At 38.8% G+C, this 23,629-nt stretch overlaps 2 protein-coding genes across 2 annotated transcripts; one reads left to right on the top strand and one right to left on the bottom strand.

The window, feature by feature from the left end:
- Positions 1–1,996: 1,996 nt before the first annotated feature.
- On the top strand, positions 1,997–5,315 carry LOC104596765 (leucine-rich repeat transmembrane protein kinase family protein). Its single transcript, XM_010258044.3, has 2 exons — positions 1,997–4,697; positions 4,814–5,315. The coding sequence occupies exons 1-2, from the start codon at positions 2,183–2,185 to the stop codon at positions 5,119–5,121; spliced, it is 2,823 nt and encodes a 940-aa protein (XP_010256346.1). The 5' UTR covers positions 1,997–2,182; the 3' UTR covers positions 5,122–5,315.
- A 1,567-nt stretch (positions 5,316–6,882) lies between these two features.
- On the bottom strand, positions 6,883–22,955 carry EMB3003 (2-oxoacid dehydrogenases acyltransferase family protein). Its single transcript, XM_010258043.3, has 6 exons — positions 21,783–22,955; positions 21,473–21,664; positions 21,242–21,329; positions 7,625–7,695; positions 7,421–7,504; positions 6,883–7,324 (listed from the first exon to the last, which is right to left on the bottom strand). The coding sequence occupies exons 1-6, from the start codon at positions 22,710–22,712 to the stop codon at positions 7,220–7,222; spliced, it is 1,470 nt and encodes a 489-aa protein (XP_010256345.1). The 5' UTR covers positions 22,713–22,955; the 3' UTR covers positions 6,883–7,219.
- Positions 22,956–23,629: the final 674 nt, after the last annotated feature.

The following is a 23,629-nucleotide window of genomic DNA, read 5'->3' as shown; positions in this document are numbered from 1 at the left end:
GATATGTTCCCAATACATGGCAAAAATGTGCTATGAGACGTTGTGGGGGGCTGATTTCAACTTGAATATGAATAGAAAAAATGAAACCTATGGCAGCAAACCAAAGATAGCCTTAGAATCTAGTTTCATCCTTTACCCTACCTTATATTGACATGAATTCCATTTTAAGACAACCTTGTTATGTAGACCATTTTATTCTACCACTTGAAATTTGGGTTTTCTTTGTCTATGGCACAACTGAAGAATGAGTACTCCAAGAGAATCTATTAAAAAAAGAACAACGTATCCAATGTAAAAACAATTGACACTTTATATGGAGATTCGGGTCGTGGAGAATATAGAGGTAGTTCTCTTGATAACGGTGAAGGATATCTCCCATAAGGGCCAATGCTGTCATTCTCTATGATCAAAGTAAAAAAGTAACTTTCGTTCCCCACTTCCCATCCATAAAGTAGCTTTTGATAAAGTAAATCAGGCAAGAGAAAAACTGATGTATCTTTTGAATAACGTTATAAAGAACACTTGCATAGTCATTTTTATCAGCCCATGAATTTTTATCATTCATTTGATGGAAAAAAAAAAGCAAGAAAGCAATTTTTTATTGTCAAAATTTAAAGCCAATGAATTATGAGTGTTGTAGGGTTATTATATTTATTGTGTAATTTATGGAAAATCACTCAATTTTTAAAATTTTTAAATAAATATTAATTACTTTTAAACAATATTTTCAGATTGTGACCTAGTCACAATCCGTGTCAACCACTGAAGTCTGATCCACTACATTATCAAAAAAAAAAAAAAATGTTGACTTAGTCGTTAACTCATCAACCCGGATGCTTAAATTATTGACCATCTAACCCATTCAATGGACAACTTTTTTCTTATTATATCATATTGTTTAGTAACTTTCTATATTAATAACATCATGGATTGACCCGGAAAATTGAACTGCTGACCCATTGACCCGAAGGGTTCTTACTCGGATCTTAAAACTTTGATTCTAAAATATAAATCTTGCTGACAGAGTTAATTCTCCAACCCAACAAAGAAGTAAACAGTGTTTCTTCACCGATAAACATTTTTTAAGGATTCTTCAGCCGATAAACCGGAATACCTACCAAACCAATCACAAATACAAGACTTTTAATAACAGGGCACCGCGTGAAATCCGCTACTTCCTTTGACGTAGGATTGCGCTAAAACCATGATATTACGGCTTTGTATGGCGCACGTAACGTCATTTCATTCGATTAAAGACGGTCGTGTTGCCTTCTCCAATGAAATATTTGGGGGTTGACCTGGGCCAAGACTTAGGCTAAGTTGAATTATATAATAAATTAAAAAAATTATTTATTTTATTAATATATTATATATTATATAATTATTATATAAATATATAAATAATATATACGGATTGTGCCATAGGCCGAGGTGCGGGCTAGGTTACATTGGCCTATGGACCTAAAACCCCAAGCCCAGTATGACTCGTATGATTAAGCCGAGCCTAGTATGGTATATGGACCATCGTACCAGATCGTGCTAGACCGGTCTAAGTTCATACCGGGCCATAAGCGACATGGCCAGATTTACATCTCTAGCAATACATCGAGTGACGTGATTAACGGTTTTAGCCCAATGCTACATCCATTGGCATAGCAGATATTTCTAGCGTACCCCGCGTTCAACGAATCAAGGTAAGGTACCTTGGTGGTTTGGACTTTGAAGCTTCAACCGCGTTTTCTCAACAATAATGAGGACATACATTTAAATGGGGGACCCACACCGAGAGTTTCCTTGAAATATATACTGGGCTGGTGGCAGTGGGGGCCCACAAGGACTAATGGAAAAAAAAGGCCGCAATGACCGTCGAAGTCATTCTGGCAGGGAAAAAAAAAAAGAAGGAAAAGAAGCGTTTGTAAGTCAGTCAGTCAACTCTTTAGGGTCCAGTCAACGACACCCATTCTCCGTTTTTTTGCAGTTTTCCACAAGCTCACAGTATCCAACAAACGCCACAAAATTCCTTCTCTCTGGTTTCCCTCCTTCCTCCTCCCCTGCTCTGCTCTGCTATTCTCTTCTTCTCTACAAAGGATGAGGTAGAGCTCAGCAAACTACGTTTGGACTCCGAAACTTGAATCTGGAAAACAAAATCAAGCACATCTGAGCAAGTGATTGACCTGCTAAGATGAGCAGGTATGTTCGTGGGTCTTCTCTTCTCCTTTTCTTTTTCTCTTACTTGCCTGTGGTGTTGTCTCTACTCCCTCAAAACCAGATGAAAATCATGGCCAATCTCAACAACACTCTTTTTAAGGAAGCAAACCCAAATCCTTGTTCATGGCAACGAGTCACTTGCGACAAGAACAATAGCACCGTAATCAGTATTTCGCTCTCTGGTTTGGGTCTCTCTACTTCTGATATTCTGAATAGTACATGTCAGATTGATTCACTACAGTCTCTTGATGTTTCCAGCAATTCTCTAAGCTCTATCCCTGAAGAGTTTCTCAAAAATTGTGGAAAGCTTAATGGCTTAAGGGCCTTGAACTTCAGCCATAATTTGTTGTCTGATGTTTTGCCTACCTTTGTTGGTTTTGCTGGGTTGCAGTCCTTGGATTTGTCCTATAATTCATTGCGCGGAAGTATTAGTTCTCAACTAGAAAGGTTGGTTGGACTTAGAAGCTTGAACCTGAGCAGAAACAATTTTGCTGGTTTTGTTCCTACCAACCTTGGTAACTCAACGGTTTTGGAAGAACTGGAGCTCTCAATCAATGTGTTTAGTGGTCCAATCCCTGAAGAACTCATGGTTTACAAAAACCTTATTTTACTTGATCTCAGCGGAAATAATCTTTCAGGGCCTATTACAGAAAGGATAGGGGAGCTTTCGAAGTTGGAGACCCTCCTTTTGTCCTCTAATTATCTAGCTGGAGAAATCCCTGAGAATCTTTCTACAATTCAGACTCTGCGGTGGCTCAGTGCAAACCAAAACAAATTTTCAGGTAAAATTCCTCGTGGAGTTTCAAGCTATGTGAAGATTTTGGACCTGAGTTTCAATATGTTAAATGGGTCAATTCCGTCAGACTTTTTCTCACCTCCAAATTTGCAGTCTGTCGATCTGTCTAACAATTTACTAGAAGGGACAATTCCAACGAACATTTCCCAGAGTATAATCCGTCTGCGACTCGGAAGCAACTTACTTAATGGGACCATCCCTGCCATACCCAATGGAACGTTTATGAAGTTGACCTATCTTGAGCTCGATAGTAACAGATTAAGCGGGGAGATACCCCCAGAACTGGGAGGCTGCAAGAGTTTAGCACTATTGAATCTCGCCCAAAATCAGCTGACGGGTCCATTGCCAAAAGAGTTGGGTAATCTTTCCCATCTTCAAGTTTTGAAGCTACAGTCTAACAAGCTGGTTGGAGAAATTCCTGATCAACTTTCCCAGTTACGGAACTTGTTGACATTAAATATCAGCCAAAATTCACTTACTGGTTCAATCCCATCAACAATATCCAGCTTAACGAATCTTACAAATCTCAATCTGAACAACAACAAGCTCAGTGGTTCGTTACCTGATTCAATTGCCAACTTGAATTCACTGTTAGAACTCCAGTTAGGGGCCAATGAACTGAGTGGAAATATTCCAAAGATGCCAAGTAGCTTGCAGATAACACTCAACCTCAGCAGAAACCTCTTTGAAGGAACTATCCCAGACACTCTCGCTGAACTGTCTAGTTTGGAGGTTTTAGATCTGTCAAATAACAAATTTACTGGTAACATCCCAGGCTCTCTGACCAGAATGTTTAGCCTAACAACGCTGTTGCTTTCCAATAATCAGCTATCTGGAAGTGTTCCAAAGTTTCGGCAACAGAACATGATTCTCGAGACAGATGGAAATAAGGGTCTAATATTTGATACTCCGGCAACCCCAAAACCTACCAAGAAAAGTAATTCACGGGTGGTGGTAGCTGTTATTGCAGTTGTCTGTGCAGTACTCGCTGTTGGGGTTATTGGGGTCATTTTTGTTCTGGTTTCAAGGCGCTATCACAGGATCAATGATGAGATCCCACAACTAGAAGAACATTTTCCTTTTCCTCGGGTTATTGACTATTGTATGATTACTGGAAGCAGCATTCACAGATCAAATATCGACTTCAATTTAGCCATGGAAGCAGTTGTTAATCCAGCCAATATCATACTGAAGAGTAGGTTCTCTACCTACTACAAGGCTGTCATGCCCAGTGATACAACTTATTACATCAAGAAGCTTAATTGGAGTGATAAGATATTCCAACTAGGGAGCCATGAGAAATTCAGAGAAGAGCTAGAGATTCTAGGAAGGCTGAACAATTCAAATATCATGATTCCTCTAGCCTATGTCTTGACTGATGAGAGTGCTTATCTGTTCTATGAATATGCCCAGATGGGAACCGTCTTTGATGTTCTCCATGGAAATTTGGGAAGTACTTTGGATTGGGAAAGCCGTTATAGTATTGCTGTTGGTGTAGCTCAGGGTCTGGCATTTCTCCATGGTTGCACCAGTGGCCCAATTTTCCTCCTTGACCTTTCAACCAAAAGTATCCTACTGAAATCCCTGAAGGAGCCCCTAGTTGGGGATATTGAACTTTGTAAGGTAATTGATCCTACAAAGAGCACTGGAAGCCTTTCAACTATTGCTGGTTCTGTTGGGTTCATTCCTCCAGGTGAATCATCCTAACATTTTACTATCTCAAATCCTATATTTGTTTGAACTGGTGTACACTAATTACTTCAATATTTGTTTTCTAAATATTGTATCTTGTTGTTTCATGGTTTTCAGAGTATGCTTACACAATGAGGGTGACAATGCCTGGGAACGTCTACAGCTTTGGTGTTGTACTTCTGGAATTGCTGACTGGTAAACCGGCAGTCACCGAAGGAACTGAGTTGGCTAAGTGGGTAATGAGTAATTCAGCACAACGTGAGAAATGGGATAAGATCCTTGATCCTAGTATCAGTAAAATATCAGTTGGAGTTCGAAATCAGATGCTATCAGTTCTGAAGGTTGCTTTAGGTTGTGTCAGTGTCTCTCCAGAAGCAAGGCCAAAGATGAAGAATGTGCTAAAGATGCTGCTTAATGCAAGATAAGCACTCTCAAAGGCATTTATATAATATAAAAGTTTGAAGAAGGCTCATACATATTAAATCCAATTTGTGGTTGTGTGTGTGTGTGTGTTTTCCTTTCATGAGAAGAAATTTGTTAGTTTTGTGCTTATGTATCTGTAAGAATGGATAAACAATTTTCTGTTCTATACATAATACATACACCAAGCTTGGTTTCAGCTGTGATCCATTCATTTACACCCTATTTCACTAACCCCTTCATTTCATTGAATCTTAGAATATGAATCCTTCCCTCTGGCTTGAAATAAATCAATGTGCTGGATCATAACTGGACATCTGAACTGAACAATGCTGGATCATAACAGGAGAGTCCATTTTCAGCTGGAGTTTTAGAGGGACGTTTTCAGGCTAGTTACAGAAAAGCAGGGAGAAACCATCTCTAAACTTTAAATGAAATGCCCAAGACGAAAGAAACAATTCATTAATCGGGTATTTATAGATACAGATCACCGACTAACCCACTTGTTGCCACTTGTGTTTACAATGTAACTAACTAACCATATTTGGCATAAATATTTTGACACATGTAATACCATCTTCGTTTAATCACTTTCTTAAGCATCACTATAATGGGTGTGCTCCATCTCTTGGTTCATCAACATTGACATCCGCACATTCTCACCTGCTTTAATAGACAGCCATATGATCGGAATACAAGTAACTCATCCATCTCCAAACCAAACCATGTTTAGAATATATACTGTATGTAGTATCATATATACTGCACTGTGCATATGTTACTGTTGTCTGTTATTTAGGTTTGTTTTGTGGTAATAATTCAATACATGAGTCAACAACATGCACTGAACAGATTGGAATGGTATAACAGGATTTATGTACTAAAACCTGAAGAGTTGGGGTAAGACTTAGTTCAATTGGGTTAAAAGCATATGCAAATCATTCCATATTGAAAACTCCTTGAGAAAGCTGCAGAGTATTGATGCGTAGTAGCACTTGTACAGAAGTATATTTCTTGAGCATTGCTACCAATTAGCTATACAGTAAGTCTCATCTGAGGGCCTGGGTGAAGAGTAATAGCTCACAGATTCCCAGCCTGTAGTAGAGTTTGTTTTAGCAATGACTTGAGAAAGTTGATACATTTCCTCTTACTTTTCATTTACAGAGTGTTCCTTTAGAAGTCAACTATAGCATGATTTGGGTTTCACATTTCAGTGCCATATGCAATCGATTTTTCAATTTAAGTCCACATGGGCCTTGGATGAGTGGATCCATCAATGTCGTTAATTAATATTTGACTTTTGAGGCCTGATCTCCTTGCTTCTCTAAGACAAATAGAAGGCATAGTCAGCTTGCATTAATCGGCCCTTTCGAATAAAGGGCAGAATAATACAATACATGTTGGAGCTAAAAAAATGAACAATACAATCCATGCTTTCTCTTTAAGCTAGGTTAAACAAGATCATTTCCTTTTAGTTCTTATTCAACTTCTTCTCTAGATTTTTCATCAGATGGGTTTAAACAGTAAGATGACAATATTAGAAAGAGCAAATGGAGAGAACCGCTATCTTCATGATGGAAAATTTTCTAGAGCAAGTACGATTCGCAGGGGCAAACTTGCACCCTCAAAAATGAAGATGATAGCAGAACATCTGAATATGTAAAGTTCTAATAAAGTCAGAATGGTAAGGGAATTACCCTCCAATATTGAAGCTTTTTGGATCCAGCCACTCGTGGATTATGCTCTACATTCAATGCTGAGTATAATTAAGAAAAAAATAATTAACCTTAAAGTGGCATGAATCATTCATACAGATAAGACAGATTGGAATAGGAAAATCTAATGTTGATTGTTTAAAACTTCAAGTGAAAAAAGGGCTTCAAAAAAGGAAAAAGAGAAAGAATCTAAACATCAATTGCTTGTCAAAACTCCACTCTTCATTCCTGTTCAAACTGCCAACGGACTGATGCTAACAAAATAAGTCTATTCTGTCACCATTGCACATCAGCAACAAAGCAACTTGATAATGGCAGCCTTAACATTAGAAGATCATCTTGAATAACAGAAACCAATATGACCCAATTCAGTCCCCATGCAGCGAAGTTAGAAGGTGAGATCTTTAGGATCCTCAATAATGTTTGCCAGAGTTTGCAAAAATGCTGCCAGATCAGCACCATATATGATACGATGATCAGCTGTAACATTTACCTGCAAAATTTAGAATGAATTTTTCCATGTAAGAACTTGTTGCAGATAGTCTATTGTGATAAAGAAGCATTACATAAGATGTCTAATCATCCTCACCTGCATCTGACTTTTCATACCAATCCGGCCATCCTTGGTAGCAACTACAGTAGGCTGAGATGCTCCAACAGCCATGATTGCTCCCTGAGTCAAATCCAAATCACATGATGAATCAACATAGAAATTTAATCGCCAATTTGTAATGCCTGCTTGAGTGAATTACTTAAAGAGGCAATTGTCCAAAAATTCAGAGTTATCACTTACAGTTCCAGGAGGCAAAATGGCATCAAAACGGTCCACGCCAAACATCCCAAGATTTGAAAGAGTGAATGTCCCTGGAAACCAATGAAATGATCTAGTTAGCTACCAACAAATAAGGTTCTTGAAATGGTAAACCAGCTATAATGGAATATTCACAGAAAAAATCAGTGAACTTTTACCCAATTTCCAGCGATCTAATAACACACCCACAAGAAATCAACCATATATTCAGAAAAAAAAAATGGAAAAGGAAAACCAATAGTCAAAGGGCATTCAGGGACGAAGCTGTAGTTGGAGGGAAGGAGGAAGTTTCCATCCATATGTGCATGGTTGGAGGTTAGGAATTTATGTTCCTGACTCCAAAACATGGTCAATGGGTTAAAAGCAAGCAAAAATAGCTCACAGGAAGCAAATTTTCTGTGTGAAATTTATAGCAGTGAATGGAAAAAATTATTGAAGTTACAGAAATAGAAACTTCAGGAATCTAGCATGACATTTTGGGAGATGATGGAAAATATTTTTAGTAAAATATCTAATCACTAATTCCCTGCTTGTTCTTTTAGGAAATATTTAAAAAAAAATTATGATTATTTTAATGAAATATTGAAAAGTTTTAATAATACTCTAAAATTTTAAACTTTAAATATATAATTTATCAATGAAATTTCAAATATTGCCAACATATTGGCAAAATATCGAGGATATTTGGGAAAAAAAAAAGATTCCTGAAAAATTTCGTATCACACTTAGCAAATGGAGATATATCGGGAATATTTCGCCAAATATCATTGATATTGTGAACCATGGGTCTCAGCCACCCTATAACCCAAGTCCAATGGTCCAAATCTGATTTATGTCTATCAGGGTTTTGGGCCCAACATTTGCAACATGATCTTTCAACCATTAATAATATAACATTAGGAATCAGAGAGGACTTATTCCCTTAACACAGCCCAATGTCATACTCTCCTTTACAATGGATCCAAGGAAAGAATGATTTGCAAAACCATTTCTAAAATAAACTATTTATAATATAATATACTTTTAAAAACTGATTCCAAGACGATCTAAAATCTACCATCGATAGCTTTAGTCCTTCCATTGGAGAGAGTATGTTCATAGATATTCTCTGTCTGACAAAGTAATTGATCCTATCACAATGATCACTTGCCCAAACAACTCAAATACCTGCTCCAACATACCCAAGTGTTGATCCCAGAAGAATCTCATTAATTGGCATATCAAAAAAGTAGCTCTGCCTAATACCCAACGGAGTAATATTATCATGTCAAGGATCACATGATGCTTCAGTTGTTCAAACTATCACAAAGTTCCGGGAACAATCTGAAACTAGTATGTTTCAAGTGTTTTAGGTAAACACCCATTCTCACACCTTGGGTCATAACCCTTTTAGTTGAGACCTACCATAACATAGGTAGCGTGAGAATGCTGACCTTGTCAGGATTAGACCACCTAAGTTTATCCACTGGTTGAGAACATTTAGACTGCATGCTGACTATGATATCTTAAAAAAATAAAACCAGTAGCACATGACACAATCCTAAAATGTAGTACAAGGGTAATTTGCATAAATGCACCACATGACACATGAATAAAAAATTGCACTTTTATTCACAATAAAAGTCAACTACAACATCTATTGGAGCTAAGGGCATACGCTGTCTAAAATTTCCAACTCCTTGTTTCAATTCAGAATTTTGAATGGCACTTGTGTAGATCCAAATTGTTTCAAATTTTCTTCTATAACCCTAAATCTAGACCTGTTCCAAATCTTTAAACTCCTCTTATATCTTTTCAACTTATGTATGAGATGGTCTATTCCATTCTTGTTAAACAAGAAAGGCCAGTTCTCTTCAATTATATTTTTACACTCATCTTCCTCTACCCACATAGGAAGTGAAATTCTTTAGGACCAAACACAATAGTTAGATTTATGTTTAAAATTAAAACAGAATGGTCCAAAAAATACGAAGGAGAAAGATTGGATTTTAGCTTCCAAGTTCTTAGAGCATGACCAGGGAGTAGCTAAACCACAGTCAAGCTTTTCTTTTACTAACCTTTTTCCCCCTTGTCCATTGATCCAAGTGAAACGGTTACCCACCATTTGAATCAGTTTGAGCATATGAGACTAAATTGATGTTTGAAGTGCTTTGGATGTTTATTAGAGGACTCTCTACTCCCTTGATAACCATCACAATCAATTACATCATTCAGATCCCCCAACATCATCTAGTGTGAATGATCTTCAATGAATGCAAAAAAATTCCCCCAGAACTTAGGTCTTTTCTTCTGACCAAGATGACCATAAACTAAACACAACAACCACCTTCCCTCATTTTGACCCACCGATATGTTTGCAACTATCAGTCATCTTTTGAAACAAATATCCAATCCCATATTATGTTTTCAGGCACAATATAACCCCCTAGCCAGTCCCTGCATTGGCACTCCACAGTATTCAGAATATTGAAGTTTTCTACCCAATAACTTGCATTTATTTGCAGACATCATAGTTTCTGATAGGGAAACAATGTCCGGGTTAGGAATGTGATAGATCCTTTTCAAGAATCTTAAAGTCCTAGGGCTGTTACACCCTTGGACATTCCAAGATAGGATTTTTTTATCAGCAACACAAAGAAGAAATTTTATTGATTGGAAGAATAAAGGGCAGATTACAAGGTACATATTGTTTCTTTGAACCCCTTGCTTAGCTAAGCTGTCAACCAAGCTATTCTCCTAATCCATCTGATTTGGATATAAAATCCTTTGATAGCTGTCACCCAAGCTATTCCCAGATAAGATTTTCATCATTCAGGAAGCTTCACCAGAACAACTATAAGATACAAATGCATTGTCAATAGCTCACAAGAAATGATAATGGAATACCTGAGTCGAGCCAAAAAATGGTAGGCAGATGCAAATATGCTGTAAAAGCTGAGAATTCTTGGCCCAACCAAATTGGTTGGATTAGTCGGTTAAACCAGGGATGATAGAAGTGACTTAAATTCTCTTCTAGATGTCCCACAGTTTTTCTATTTTTTTCAAAACAGGTAAAGTATAATATTCAATAAAGGCAAAAAACATGTACAACAAGGAGCTGTACACAGGGATTTACAAAAAAGCTGAACAAGCAGAACTATACCCCCAAACCCTGATTTACAAAAAGATTCCCAACAGCAAAAAAAGAACTAAAATTTCTGTCCTTAAACACACTGTTTACTGCTAACCATGAGAGCATTTTCCCCAAAATTTCCTGAAAAACTGTGTTTGAAGAGCTGCGCTGATTCTTGAAAATCCTTGCATTCCTCTCCTGCCATATGCACCAAAAAACAGCAGCAGGAGTCAGGTTGCACGCCAACTTTCCCTCTTTTGTGAGGCCTTTGACTCTCCAACTCTTCACAAAATCTGCTATTGGTTCAGGGCAACAACTATTTACCTCAAACAAGTTCCTGACCTTAATCCAAATGTCATAGGAAAAACAACAATAAAGTAACAAATGATTGACTGACTGACTCAGTATGATTCTGACAAAGCACACAAGCAGTTGTGTCCAGCAGCATACCCTTCTCCAGAATATCATCCCTAGTCAGAGTCCTGTTCAAGTAGGCTGTCCAAACAAAAAATGCCACCTTTGTGGGCACACTCTTACACCACACAAAAGAAATGCCACCTTCACTGTTTAGTGGAGTATATGACTAATCAATAGATTAGGGAAGGTATTGCCACCAGTTATAAGAACATGTCATGCCTTGCAGTTACAAATATTGCAACCATGTGTATATTGGAGTAATGCATGCTAGAGATGTAGACTTTAGAAGGTAAAGACTGTTCATCTTCCGAGTGAGTGAGTTATCTTCCCGAGTTTGACTCACTCATGTCTACACAGCTAACAATCATGGAACATAAGTTTCCATTTCCAATCGCCATTGATGAAAACCATGCTGACCTTATGGGCGCACTTGAAACTTATTTGATTGAATCAAGCCAGTTGATATATGTTGACTCAAGGGATTCATTCACTCATCTGCTTTCTGTTAACCCAAGCCTTGTAGTGAATCTTTTTATTAGTGAGAAAAGTTACATGCAGGCTTGACCCACTACAGACTTTTGATGCCAGTTGTAGTCTCAGCTCCATAAAATCCTCACTCACCTTACCAGAAAACCAGGTTACAGGTTTGATGTCGTAGCAAATGTTAAGATACAGACTTGATTCTGATTACAGGCTTGACACTCATACTCAAAACTTTATATGCATGCCATCAGGCTTTTTTTTTGATAAATGAGTGGTATTTTATTAAGCCTAGAATAGAAAAGGTGTACAATCAGCACAAAAGGAGGCACGAGATGTTACCTCCCTTTAGAGCTAAGCAGTTAAGCACACACTATATCCTGAATTACAATTATAAGGTAGCACATAACAGAATGCCCCTTGATACCCCCTGTTTAGCCAAACAATCAGCCATGGCATTTGCCGATCTGCTGACCCACTGAAAACTGACATATTCCTTGTAAGACAATGAACTTTCTTCAAAAGATCCCTGAAAACTGACATATTCCTTGGAGTCCCCTTCAACTATTAGGTCCTCCAGTGCAACATGTATTCCTTCTACCATGGCTAGCATCTCAGCCCTTGTAGAGTCACCAATTCCCACTGGTCTTGAGAATAAAGATATTATGTTGCTATCCTTATTGTTTAGAATCCCTCCTATACCCGAGGACCCTGGATTACTTTGACTGCTTCCGACTTCATTTTTACCACACCTTCCAGGGGAGATTTCCATTCTGCTAGTAGAGTAATCTTTGTGGAAGCTGTGGATGCCATGGCTGCCCAATTTCTCCTCAAATCATCAAAGGAATAGTTCACAAAAAGATCTTAAGTTTTCAGCCAAGATATTGTCCTTGTCATGATCCACTCCTTGACTCCTTTGCTGTTCGCTTATTCTCTCTTCTACTGCTTACACAAACCAGCAAATCCTTACCCTAAAACCCTACAGAGTATGGAGTTTACAGCGCCAGGAATGATATCTTTGCTCAAGCTTATGATTCATCTATCATTGGAAATCTTCCTGGCTTATCTCCATAGTTTTCAAGGTGCCAAGGCGAGGTTAGGCAACTGGGGAGAGCCTTGTCGCCTAGACGATGGATTTTTTTATGTTAAAACATAGATCCTAGGGTAGTTCCCTAGGTACCATAACCATATTTCTTTAATAATTATTCATGATTTTCATAAGAAAAGTATAAATTGCATATTGAAGTATAGAAAATCAACATATTCATGAGAAAAAAAGGTAAAGGAAAATAAAATTCAAAAAATATAGGGGCTGAACCCTTATTTTTGTTATAGGAAAAGAAGAAAATAAAAAGTATCGGTAGTAGTAGTAGTAGTAATAGTAGTAGAAGAAGAAGAAGAAGAAGAAGAGGAGGAGGAGGAGCAGGAAAATGTGCTGATTAGATAAAATTTTAAGTTCTTCCTTATTAGTTCAGGTTTTTAAGTCTTTGAGGGTTCAATACAGCATTTAGCAATGTTTGTGTTGATTAAACCCTAATAAATAAGAAAATAATAAAAAGAAATTAGTATATAAACACACAAAATGATTACTTTAGTTTAATAATGTCTATTTTATAATTATAATCTCAAAAAAGAATGAATAAAAAAGTATTTTATAGTAGGAAGTAGAAAACTGCTTGGCAATTAGGCGAGGCGAGCCTCAAAGGGTGTCTTGTCGCCTAGGCGTTGCCTTGACAACTATGCTTACCTCTTATCCGAGATTTTCACCAATTGTCACAGATCTGGGTATTTTGTTTTTCTTAATACATGGACTAATGTATAATGGCTTGTTCAATTGCAGGCTTTCTTTTCTTCTTAAATGATTAATACTACTTTGAGTGAGAAGCCAACAACTAATCAACTAAATTGTTTTTCCTGTTTGATCCAACAGATTCCAAGTCAGGACTCAACTGTTCATTGTTCAACCATGAAGCATGCAAGTATGAAATAATTTTTATCAACGTTCATTAATCAGTAATATTAATTATTAAATATACAAGTGGACTCCATCTGAATTTGAACCAAATTCAAATCAAATATTCACTTAATTGATTCAAATTAGAATTAGTAAACCTACATATTTGTCAAATTCAAATCAAATTCAGATGTCACATTATTCTTATTTAATCAAATTTGGATAATTGCTATTCTAATTCGATTAAATCTGTTTGCAGCCCTAGTCTTTTCTTCCTTGTCTCTATTTGAAGAAACTTAATTCTATACAGTAAGAACATCCATCTACAAATTGTTCATGAAACTTGGCTAATTATAACTCCCTACCCAATGCTAATTAAATTCTATGTGGGAGATAAAAACCATATATAGCCTTGCTCATGAAACTTGGTTGAATTTTTCATCTTGTGGGGGAGAAAAACATCTACAGCCTTTTTTATGAAACTTAGTTAATTATGGTTCCCTACACCTCATTAATTCATAAACTCCTACAAAATCTTGATTCTGTATGGGGGATGAAACCATCTACAGCCTTGTTCATGTAACCTGGCTGATTATGCTCCCTACTTAAATGTTATATAGAATTTATTTCTTTTCGTTTCTCTCAAATCAAGGAGGGAATCAGGGAATGCATATCACAATTTTCAATAGAAAATTTCGTAGTTAAAATCTATTTAATCTACTCCATTCATTTATTTTACACTAGTCCGAATCAAAAGGTTGTCTTTGCCCCTAGAGAGACGTAATTAAGAGAATGTCTATAAGACATCTATGAAAGAAGTCCAGTCGAACTGAGATAGAAAAGAGAGAAGAGAGAGAAGATAGAGAAGAAGAAGAAGAGAAAAGTGTTGAACAGAGAAGACAAAGAGTCTCACCCAGTCGACCATCTATTTATATTTATCAAAACAGTATACAAGGTAAAAAATGCCCCTACATATGTATGGTACATATACATAACACATTACTTAAATGGAAAAGGCTATAATACCCCTCTTTAGCCAACTCTAACACCCCCCCTCAAGCTAGAAAGTATATATATCATATAATCCCAGCTTGTTACATATATAGCTCACTCTTCCCAAACTCAACCCTTTTGTGAACAGATCTACCCACTGATCACCTATTCTCACATGCTCTATGCTTATGACACCATTGAGGACCTTTTCCCTTACAAAATGGCAATCTACCTCTATGTGTTTAGTTCTCTCGTGAAAAACTGGGTTGGATGAGATGTGAATTGCAACTTGGTTGTCACAGTATAGTTTCATGGGTTTGCTTATTGAGAACCCGATTTCCTACAGCGGATTCTTCAACCACTAGTTCACATGTAGTGTGTGCCATGGCCTTGATTTCTGCTTTTGCACTGCTCACAGTTTGCTTCTTGCTCTTTCATGTCACTAGATTTCCTCCAAGAAATGTGCAATAACTTGTAGTGGATCTCTTGTCTGATACTGAACCAACCCAATCTACGATATAGCCAATTATTTCAAGATCACCTCCTGGCTTGTACTAACCCACGGCCTAGAGCCCCCTTCAAATACCGCACAATCCTAAGTGTCCCAGTAAGGCACTCGAGGACTCTACATAAACTGACTTACCACACTGACAACGAATGAGATATCAGGCCTAGTGATAGTTAGATAATTCAGTTTTCCCACTAGCCTTCTATACCTTCAAAGATTATCAAATAATTCACATATATCACTTCCCAACTTCACATTCGGTTCCATGGAAGTTTTAGCTGGTTTAGCACCTAGTAGTCCTGTTTCTTCCAATAGGTCAAGAGCAGATTTCCGCTAACATAGGTTTATGCCTTGCTTTGATCTAGCAACTTCTATACCCAGGAAATACTTCAACTTTCCAAGATCTTTTGTCTGAAAGTGATCTTGTAGAAATGTCTTTAGTCTATCATTTCCAATTCTATCACTACCAGTTATAACTATGTCATGCACATAAACTACTAGCAAGATCTTCTCAGCCTCAGAGTCATAGCTAAATATTGAGTGGTCAACTTGACATTGTCTCATTCCAAACTCCTTCACTACTTCACTAAATTTTCCAAACCAAGCACGGGGAGACTATTTGAACCCATAGATCGCCTTCTTGAGCTTACACACCTTACCATCCTCCCCCTGAGCAACAAACCTTGGTGGTTGCTCCATGTACACTTCCTCTAGAAGATCACCATGAAGAAAGGCATTTTTAATATCAAGCTGAAATAGAGGCCAATCATGCATGACAGTTAAGGAAATCAACACACGTACTGAGCCAATCTTCGCAACAAGGGAAATGGTTTCTACATAGTCTACACCATAAAGTTGAGGTACCCTTTTGCAACTAAACGGGCCTTTAGGCCCTCCACTCTCCCATCTCATAGATACTTAATAGTATATGCCCATTTACAACCAACAACATGCTTACCTGGGGGAAGATTGGTGAGTTCCCATGTATGATTGTGATGAAGAGCAGAGAGTTCCTCTTCCAATGATTTTCGCCATCCTGGCGAGGTAAGAGCCTCCTAAACATCCTTAGGTGTAGATACAAAGGATAATAGAGAAATAAACTCACGATGGGAAGTGGAAAGGTGAGATACAGAAACATAATTGGATATGGGGTGTGAAGTGCAACTACGTTTACCTTTCTACAATGCAATAGGAAGGTCAAGATCAGAAGGCAATTCGGGTGTGGTAGGAGTTGGATCTACAAGCGGAATAAAAGTTGGTGGAGGTGTTGGTCTCTGTCGATGAGTATACACTTGACAGAACGGTGGTCTTTCAGTACGTTCCTACATTGGGAAAGGTGGAGACTTATTCACAATGGGAACAACAAGAATGGAATTGCCAACCAAAAGAGGAAGATGAACCTCTTTGGGAGAAGGAGGGATATCAGGACCTGAGAAGTACGAGACATATTCAAAGAATGTAATATCAGGACAAACAAAGGATTTCCGAGTCATAGGATTGTAGCATTTATACCCTTTCTAGGCCCTAGAGTAGCCAAGGAAGATACATCTAATGGAGCATGCATCCAACTTGTCTAGACCAGGACCAAGATTCTGAACAAAGCACACACACCCGAAGATCCTGAGAGTCAGGGGATATGGAGACAAAGTGGGAAATAAGATTGAGAACGGAGAACAACCATCAAGAATGAACGAGGGTATGCGATTAATGAGAAAGCACGCAGTAAGTACTGCATCATTCCAAAAACGTTTAGGAACATTCATATGATGAAGAAGAGACCGAGTTGTTTCAAGTAGATATCGGTTCTTCTTCTCAACCACCCCATTTTTTGAGGGGTGTGGGCACAAGATGTCTAATGAATAATACCATGTTGTTCCAAGAACTGCTGAAATGAAGAAAGAAAATACTCTTTTCCATTGTTGGAACGAAGAATTTTAACTGAAATACCAAATTGTGTACGCACTTCAACATGAAACTTTTGGAAAATGGAAAATAATTTGCTTCTTTCTTTCATTAAATAAAGTCATGTCATTCTTGAACAGTCATCAACAAAGATAACAAAATATCTATAACCATTATAAAACCCAATTCTAATTGGACCCTAAACATCTGAATGAATTAAATCAAAAGGACTCCACATACGACTATCAATTCTAGAACTAAAGGAAACCCGATGGTGTTTCCCATACTGACACGACTCAACTGCAAAGAAGACAGACGACTCAATGACAAAACAAGGAGCTTGAGAGCTTTAAGAGATGGATGGCCGAGTCTACAATGCCACTGAAGAGGAGTCAAAGAGGTTTGAAGTGCAATTGTAGAACCACCACCGTCAAGGTAATTCAATCCGCCAACTTCATGTTCTCCACCAATCTTCTTACCTGTCGTTAGATCCTGAAAAACACAAGAGGAAGGGTACAATGTGATAGAACAATAGAGAGATTTGGTTAGTTTACTAACAGACAAAAGATTAAAAGGAAACTTGGGGACATATAAAACAGAAGACAAAGAAAGAGATGTTGTGTTAATATTACCAACACCGTAAATGGGGGGGAAGTAGATCCATTGGCAAGGGTAACATTATTTGATGTGAAGGTTGGAGAAAGGGAGGAAAACACACCTGGTCATGTGATCAAAGGCTTTAGAGTCAATCATCCAAGGTGAAAGTTTGGATGCTAGGCAAGCCATACCTAAATGAGCAAGGGTGGCAATATTCTAATGTGAAGTGGCCTGAAGAAATCTCTCATACTCCTCTTTTGGAATATTCATCATCTCTTTCCCAAAAGTAGTTGTGACTGTAGAGGGTGTTGGATCAACTGGTTGAATATCACTGACTTCACTACCACCAATAGCTGCATGATTAGCCTATGTGGATGGCGGGCCATGCAGATCATAACAGAAGTTAACTGTGTGTCCATCTCTCCCACAAATGTGTGCATTTCCTAGTAGTGCTTCCTCTTCCTCTGCCACAGCCTCCCCTTGAATCACAACCTCCTCTACTGCTACGACCAACCATAGGGTTACCACGGCCTCCCTTAACTGTGTGACCACCTCCTCTATGCCCATAAGAACCGCCTCGAGTGCCAACAAGTGCTGATCTGTCAGGAGGTATGCTACTCTCTGTGGGACTAAGAGATATCCTACGGAACGAGCAAACACTTCTTCTAGAGTAGGGAGAGCAGACCCCCCCCCCCCAATATTTGTCTCTGACAGGCTCATACTCTGCTTTCAGCCCCCCACCAAGAACCGGGTAACATCTAGTTGCTCCCTTTGTTGTTACTAAATTTTGACATCCGAAGTTAAGGGATGATAGACATTAAGTTCATTTCGAAGATTTTTTCATACTGCATAATATTCTTCAAGGGTCTGATTTCCCTATTGCAAATTGAAGTATTCCTGATAAAGCTGATAAACCCTTGTAATGTTGTCTTGTCCAGAATAGAGTTTCTTGTCATATTCCCATATATCCTTTGTTGCATCTAAAAACATGAAGTTAACACTGATTTTAGGCTCCATACTGTTCTACAATTGCGTCATGATTTGAGCATCCTCTTGCTTCCAATCATTGAAACCCGGAGATTCAGCAATAGGTTTCTCCTCTTGTACATGTTTCACTTTCTTCTTAGCCTTAAGAAATACTTCCACCGACTTAGCCCATGGAACGTAGTTTTCACCATTGAGTTTGATGGATGTCATCTACACACTTAAAAAATCAGAGGAAATCATTACACTCGATTTCTGGTTACCACTCACATCATCCATCAATGCCAGTTCAATCTACAAAGCTGGTTCTACCCATCACAAAATAATAATAATAATAATAATAATAATAATTCAGTTCCAAACACTGCAACTATTGTTCTTCGAACACTACACCAACACACTCGTAACCACCATGAACTTGCCCAAGCATGCATTCAGCCACTTTGAACACTATTGTATTGTGAATAGACAGTTTTATAACCATAGAAAATCCCTCTTGAAACTGCTCATTAGAGGGTTTAGACCACCATGACAATAACCACTCGACCACCACAGCTATCACATATGGTGACAGTAGTCCACAAAAAAAAGAGTTTTTTTTTCTTTCTTTCAATAGGACTGTCGCACTCTCCCCCTTTCACCAGTAATCAAGCCACCATAACCCTTGGACTGTCGAATGGATTGCCACAGATATTATTTGGAGTTCGCCACAACCTTCTCCACCACCTATTCCAGATTGCGCAGACCAGGAAAAAAAAACGAAAAATAAAAAAGAAGAGGAAGAGTTGATTGACTGAAGCTGTAATCTTCCTTTATTAGTGGTGCTCTGATACCATGTGAAAGAAGTCCAGTCGAACTAAGATAGAAAAGAGAGGAGAGAGAAGGGAGAGAAGAAGAAGAAGAAGAGAAAAGTGTCGAACAGAGAAGACAAAGAGTCTCACCTAGTTGACCATCTATTTATATTTATCAAAACAATATATAAAGTCAAAAATGCCCCTACATATGTATGGGACATATACATAACACATTACTTAAATGGAAAAGACTGGAATACCCCTCTTTAGCCGACTCTACAACATCCTTAACTGGAGTTACCCAAATATTAAAAACCTAGTTACTGTCTAACTGGCTGAATCATGTTATGTGAGAAATCTACCATATTTTTTCCACTAACATCCACATATTGTAGAATTGTGACATTAAGTCTATGAGGACCTAAATTGAAATCTCCAACCAGCCTCACTTCATTTAGGGGCTGTTTGGCAAGTCTTTTTTGAAAGATCTTCTAGAAGCTTTGATTGTCAAAAGACAATATGAGCTTTTGCATCAAAATCTTAGCAGCTTGAAGACCGTTTGGTTAAGGCGTGTCTATTCGTGTGTCTTTCTGCATGGAGACAAGTTGAAAAAAAAAGGCAAAAAGCTCCATTTGGAGCTTCCCGAAAATAGCCCGAAATGGGCTTCCCGCATCTTTTCAGGGCTGCAGCTTTCAGCAGCTAGATCTTTTCCCAACCAAGCGGGAAAAGACCAAAACACGGGCTGCCAAGCTTCTAAAAAGCCGACAGCCCACGTGAAAAGATGCGCCAAACAGGGCCTTAATCATCAAATTCGGATCTAGTCCCAATGGCCATTGCAGTCGTGCATTTGGAACATTTCCCTTGTCCTTTATGGAGAGATGTTCCCAATGTACAACTGCAATAGCCATTGGGACCAAATCCAGACTCTTAATCACCAATACAAACAACATGGGAAGAGGGGATCCTCTTGCATCAAGACTCTTGAAGCATGAAAATATTCAATAGGAGATCCATATTCGTTTATCAACAATGAAAAATACATTGAAGGCATGCAGGCAAGCATCCGGCTTCATTTTTCTCCAAAGTTTATCCTATTCATTACTTATGCTAGGAAACCCCACTTAGTATGATCATAATTCTTTTCTAGGCCAATATTACATAAGAATCCAGCTTCTCCACTCCTTATTCCAGCATCCACAAGCTCACAAGCCACAAGAACCCCATCCAAAAACTAACTTCCTTCACTAGCCTCCTTACTCATAGAGTTCAATAAGGAACCTTGAAACCATAATTTCTACATTGATGCTTAAAATGGAAAAAAACAAAGAAATGTGACAAGGAAATGATGTTGCAGAGACAGACTGCTAAAAATAACTTAGTTAAACTCTATGTTTGCAAACTATGTGTTCTACTGCCACTTGCATCTATATTGGGCATATGGTAGAACAACTAAGGTAGTAAGTTACAGAAAAGAATTTGTCCTTGTAGTAAAAAGCAAAATGCAATCTAACTTGGACAGTGTCTAAAACTAGATATCAATAAACTAAAGCATGGTGAACATGCTAACACTGGTTGTGAGCCAACAGATTCAGAAACAAGACTGTGTTCTCTTAGTCCGTAGTTTTAATCAAACATGGAAACCTAAAAATGACTGACTTTTCACAAAAATCAGAAGTGAGCCATAGTTTCTTTTCTTTACCGGAAACTGCTTTCTAAAACAAAAAAGAAAAGGCAGCATCAAGACTATTTGTGAGGAAAAAAATTATGAACCGTGCAGATAAAAATCATGAAAGCAAACGAGCAATGGGGATAGAGAGATATTACTTGGGTAAAGCAGGGAACATGTAACGAGTCTTACCTGTATTGTACTCATGAGGTTGCAGCTGCTTTGCACGGGCCTTGTCAACCAATTCTTTCCATTTTCTTGACAATGAGTAGATATCAAGCTACGAAAACCCATTGAAAAAGAAGTTCCTTTAGAATTAGAAACAATTTTAATTGTTGCGGTTTTCAGCCAGATAATGACCCCCCCCCCCCAAAAAAAAAAAAAAAAAAAAACTTTCAGCTAGTCAATCAGAGCGCTAAGAACCTTGTCAGCATCCTGAAGAACTGGTGTGATCAACCCGCCATCCATAGCTACAGCAACAGCAATGTTTATGCTACTATTGTATGTAAAGCTCTTACCATCCCTACAGCTAGAATTCACAACTGGGTGTTTGACCAAAGCAAGTGCAGTTGCCTTTGCAAGCAATGCTGTCATGGTTACTCCCTTTGATTTAATCTGGAACATTGCCAAGTTCATTAAAATAGAAAACAACATCAAATTACAAACGAATTGATTATTTCATTACCATTTCCTAATTAAGAAAAAGAAGTTATGGGTGATCAGAGAAACTTACTTTCTTGTATAGTTGGTCCAGGGCATCTGTAGTAATTGTATATCCAACTCTAAACGTTGGCACCGTGAGGCTCTGAACCATGTTTCTACTAACAGCACCCTGCATTGTCGTGAACGGGACAACAGTACCCAATTCAATGCCCGGGGTGGTAGAAACCTTGGCAGGGGAGGGAGCAGGAGAAGCAGCTGGTTTTGGACTCTCAGTCAAAACAGCAGCAGCAGCAGCCGCCTCGACATCTTTGGCAACAATTCTCCCCATCGGTCCACTCCCAACCAGAGAACCCAAATCCACCTTCAACTCCTTTGCGAGCTTCTTTGCATAGGGAGAGGCAACAATCCTCTTTCCCCCTTCAGAGGCCGGATGAACTGAAGATGCAGCAACAACAGAAGGCGCAGAAGCTTGCTTGGATAGAGACGGAGCAGGACTTGAAGCTACAGCTTCTGGGGTTTTCTCCTGCGGTGGCTTCGAAGCCACAGTCGACGAAGAAGCAGAAGAAGAAGAAGAAGAAGAAGAAGAAGAAGAAGAAGAATTGGCCTTCGATCTGGCCTCAGCTATCTCCTCCTCAGTCTCTGCAAGGAGAGCAATAGCGGATCCAACAGCCGCCACACCACCCTCCTCGACCATGATTGCAGCCAAGTAGCCATCGTAGAAAGTCTCGACGTCCATATCAGCCTTGTCGGATTCGACAACAACGACACTCTCCCCTTTGGCGAGCTTATCGCCTTCGGACTTCACCCAGGAAACAATCTTCCCTTCCGTCATCGTCGAACTCAATGCAGGCATGAAGATCTCCCGGATCTTGGCCTGGATAAGGGTTCTATTGGAGGGATTGTTTCTATTAGCTGGAGGCAAAGAGCTAGGGTATCGGAGGAGTTTCGAGGTGGAGGAAGAAGGGATGAAGGAGGTTCCAATGTTGAGTAAACCCGCCATTGTTTTCTTGGCGAGAGATGGAATTGAAGAAGATCGAAGAAATGTGGAAATGCAGAAGAAGAGGTAGTTAAGGTTAGATTGCTGTCTGTGTAGTTATTCTTCTCGAATGCATCGAAGGCAGGCGGAGGTCTCAAAGCTCAACTACTTCCTCGCTGGTGCGTGTCCCTCTGTTTTCCTCTGGTGTTTATGTTGAGTGGAATGACTGTAGTAGCCGGTAGGGCTGTGATTCTGTGAATGGGCTCCGAAAGTCCGACCCCGATGTGGGGCGCAGATCTGATCCGATTATTTTGGATTGAAATAATATATTTATCGGAGCGGAGATCAGATCTGCGCCCCACATGCACATCTCAGCGTGCATTGGGAGCATCTCCCCAAATTGTCAGCGGAGGGATTTTACACGGTTGGGATATGTTGTGAGGCGTTTATGGGGGCGTATATGTGAATTCCCATCCCAACAGCCTCTTGCACCCTTGCATTGGGAATATCTTCCCATGAAATAAAACATATGAGTGTGGAGATATTTTCAATGCAAGGTTGTAAAGACTGCTCAAATGGGTGTTGCCTTGATGGAAGCCAAATTCATCCGTTTGGGAGGGATTTTACACACAGTGCCTTTGCATTTTGAAAGTCGGCATGCCGTCGAAGAATTGGGATTTACTTCTCACATATTGCACCTCACACTGATTTTAAGGCTTATCCCATTGTGTATTCAAAATATCTCCCTATGAATAATAACACAAAGTATGGGAAATGTTCCCCAAGTGGAGTTGGGAGGCATCATTAGGTTGGTGTGAGGAGAACTCTTTGAGGAGTCTGGATGGCAAGCCAAAGAGCTATGTTTATAGCCTAAAATATAATTGGGATATGCTCCTCACACCAACTTCACAACATGTTTCAATCATACATTAGGAATATTT

Source organism: Nelumbo nucifera, chromosome 5 (genome assembly GCF_055504915.1).
Source record: "Nelumbo nucifera cultivar China Antique chromosome 5, China Antique-T2T, whole genome shotgun sequence".
NCBI lineage: Eukaryota > Viridiplantae > Streptophyta > Magnoliopsida > Proteales > Nelumbonaceae > Nelumbo > Nelumbo nucifera.
This window is presented reverse-complemented; position numbering and strand designations above follow the sequence as displayed.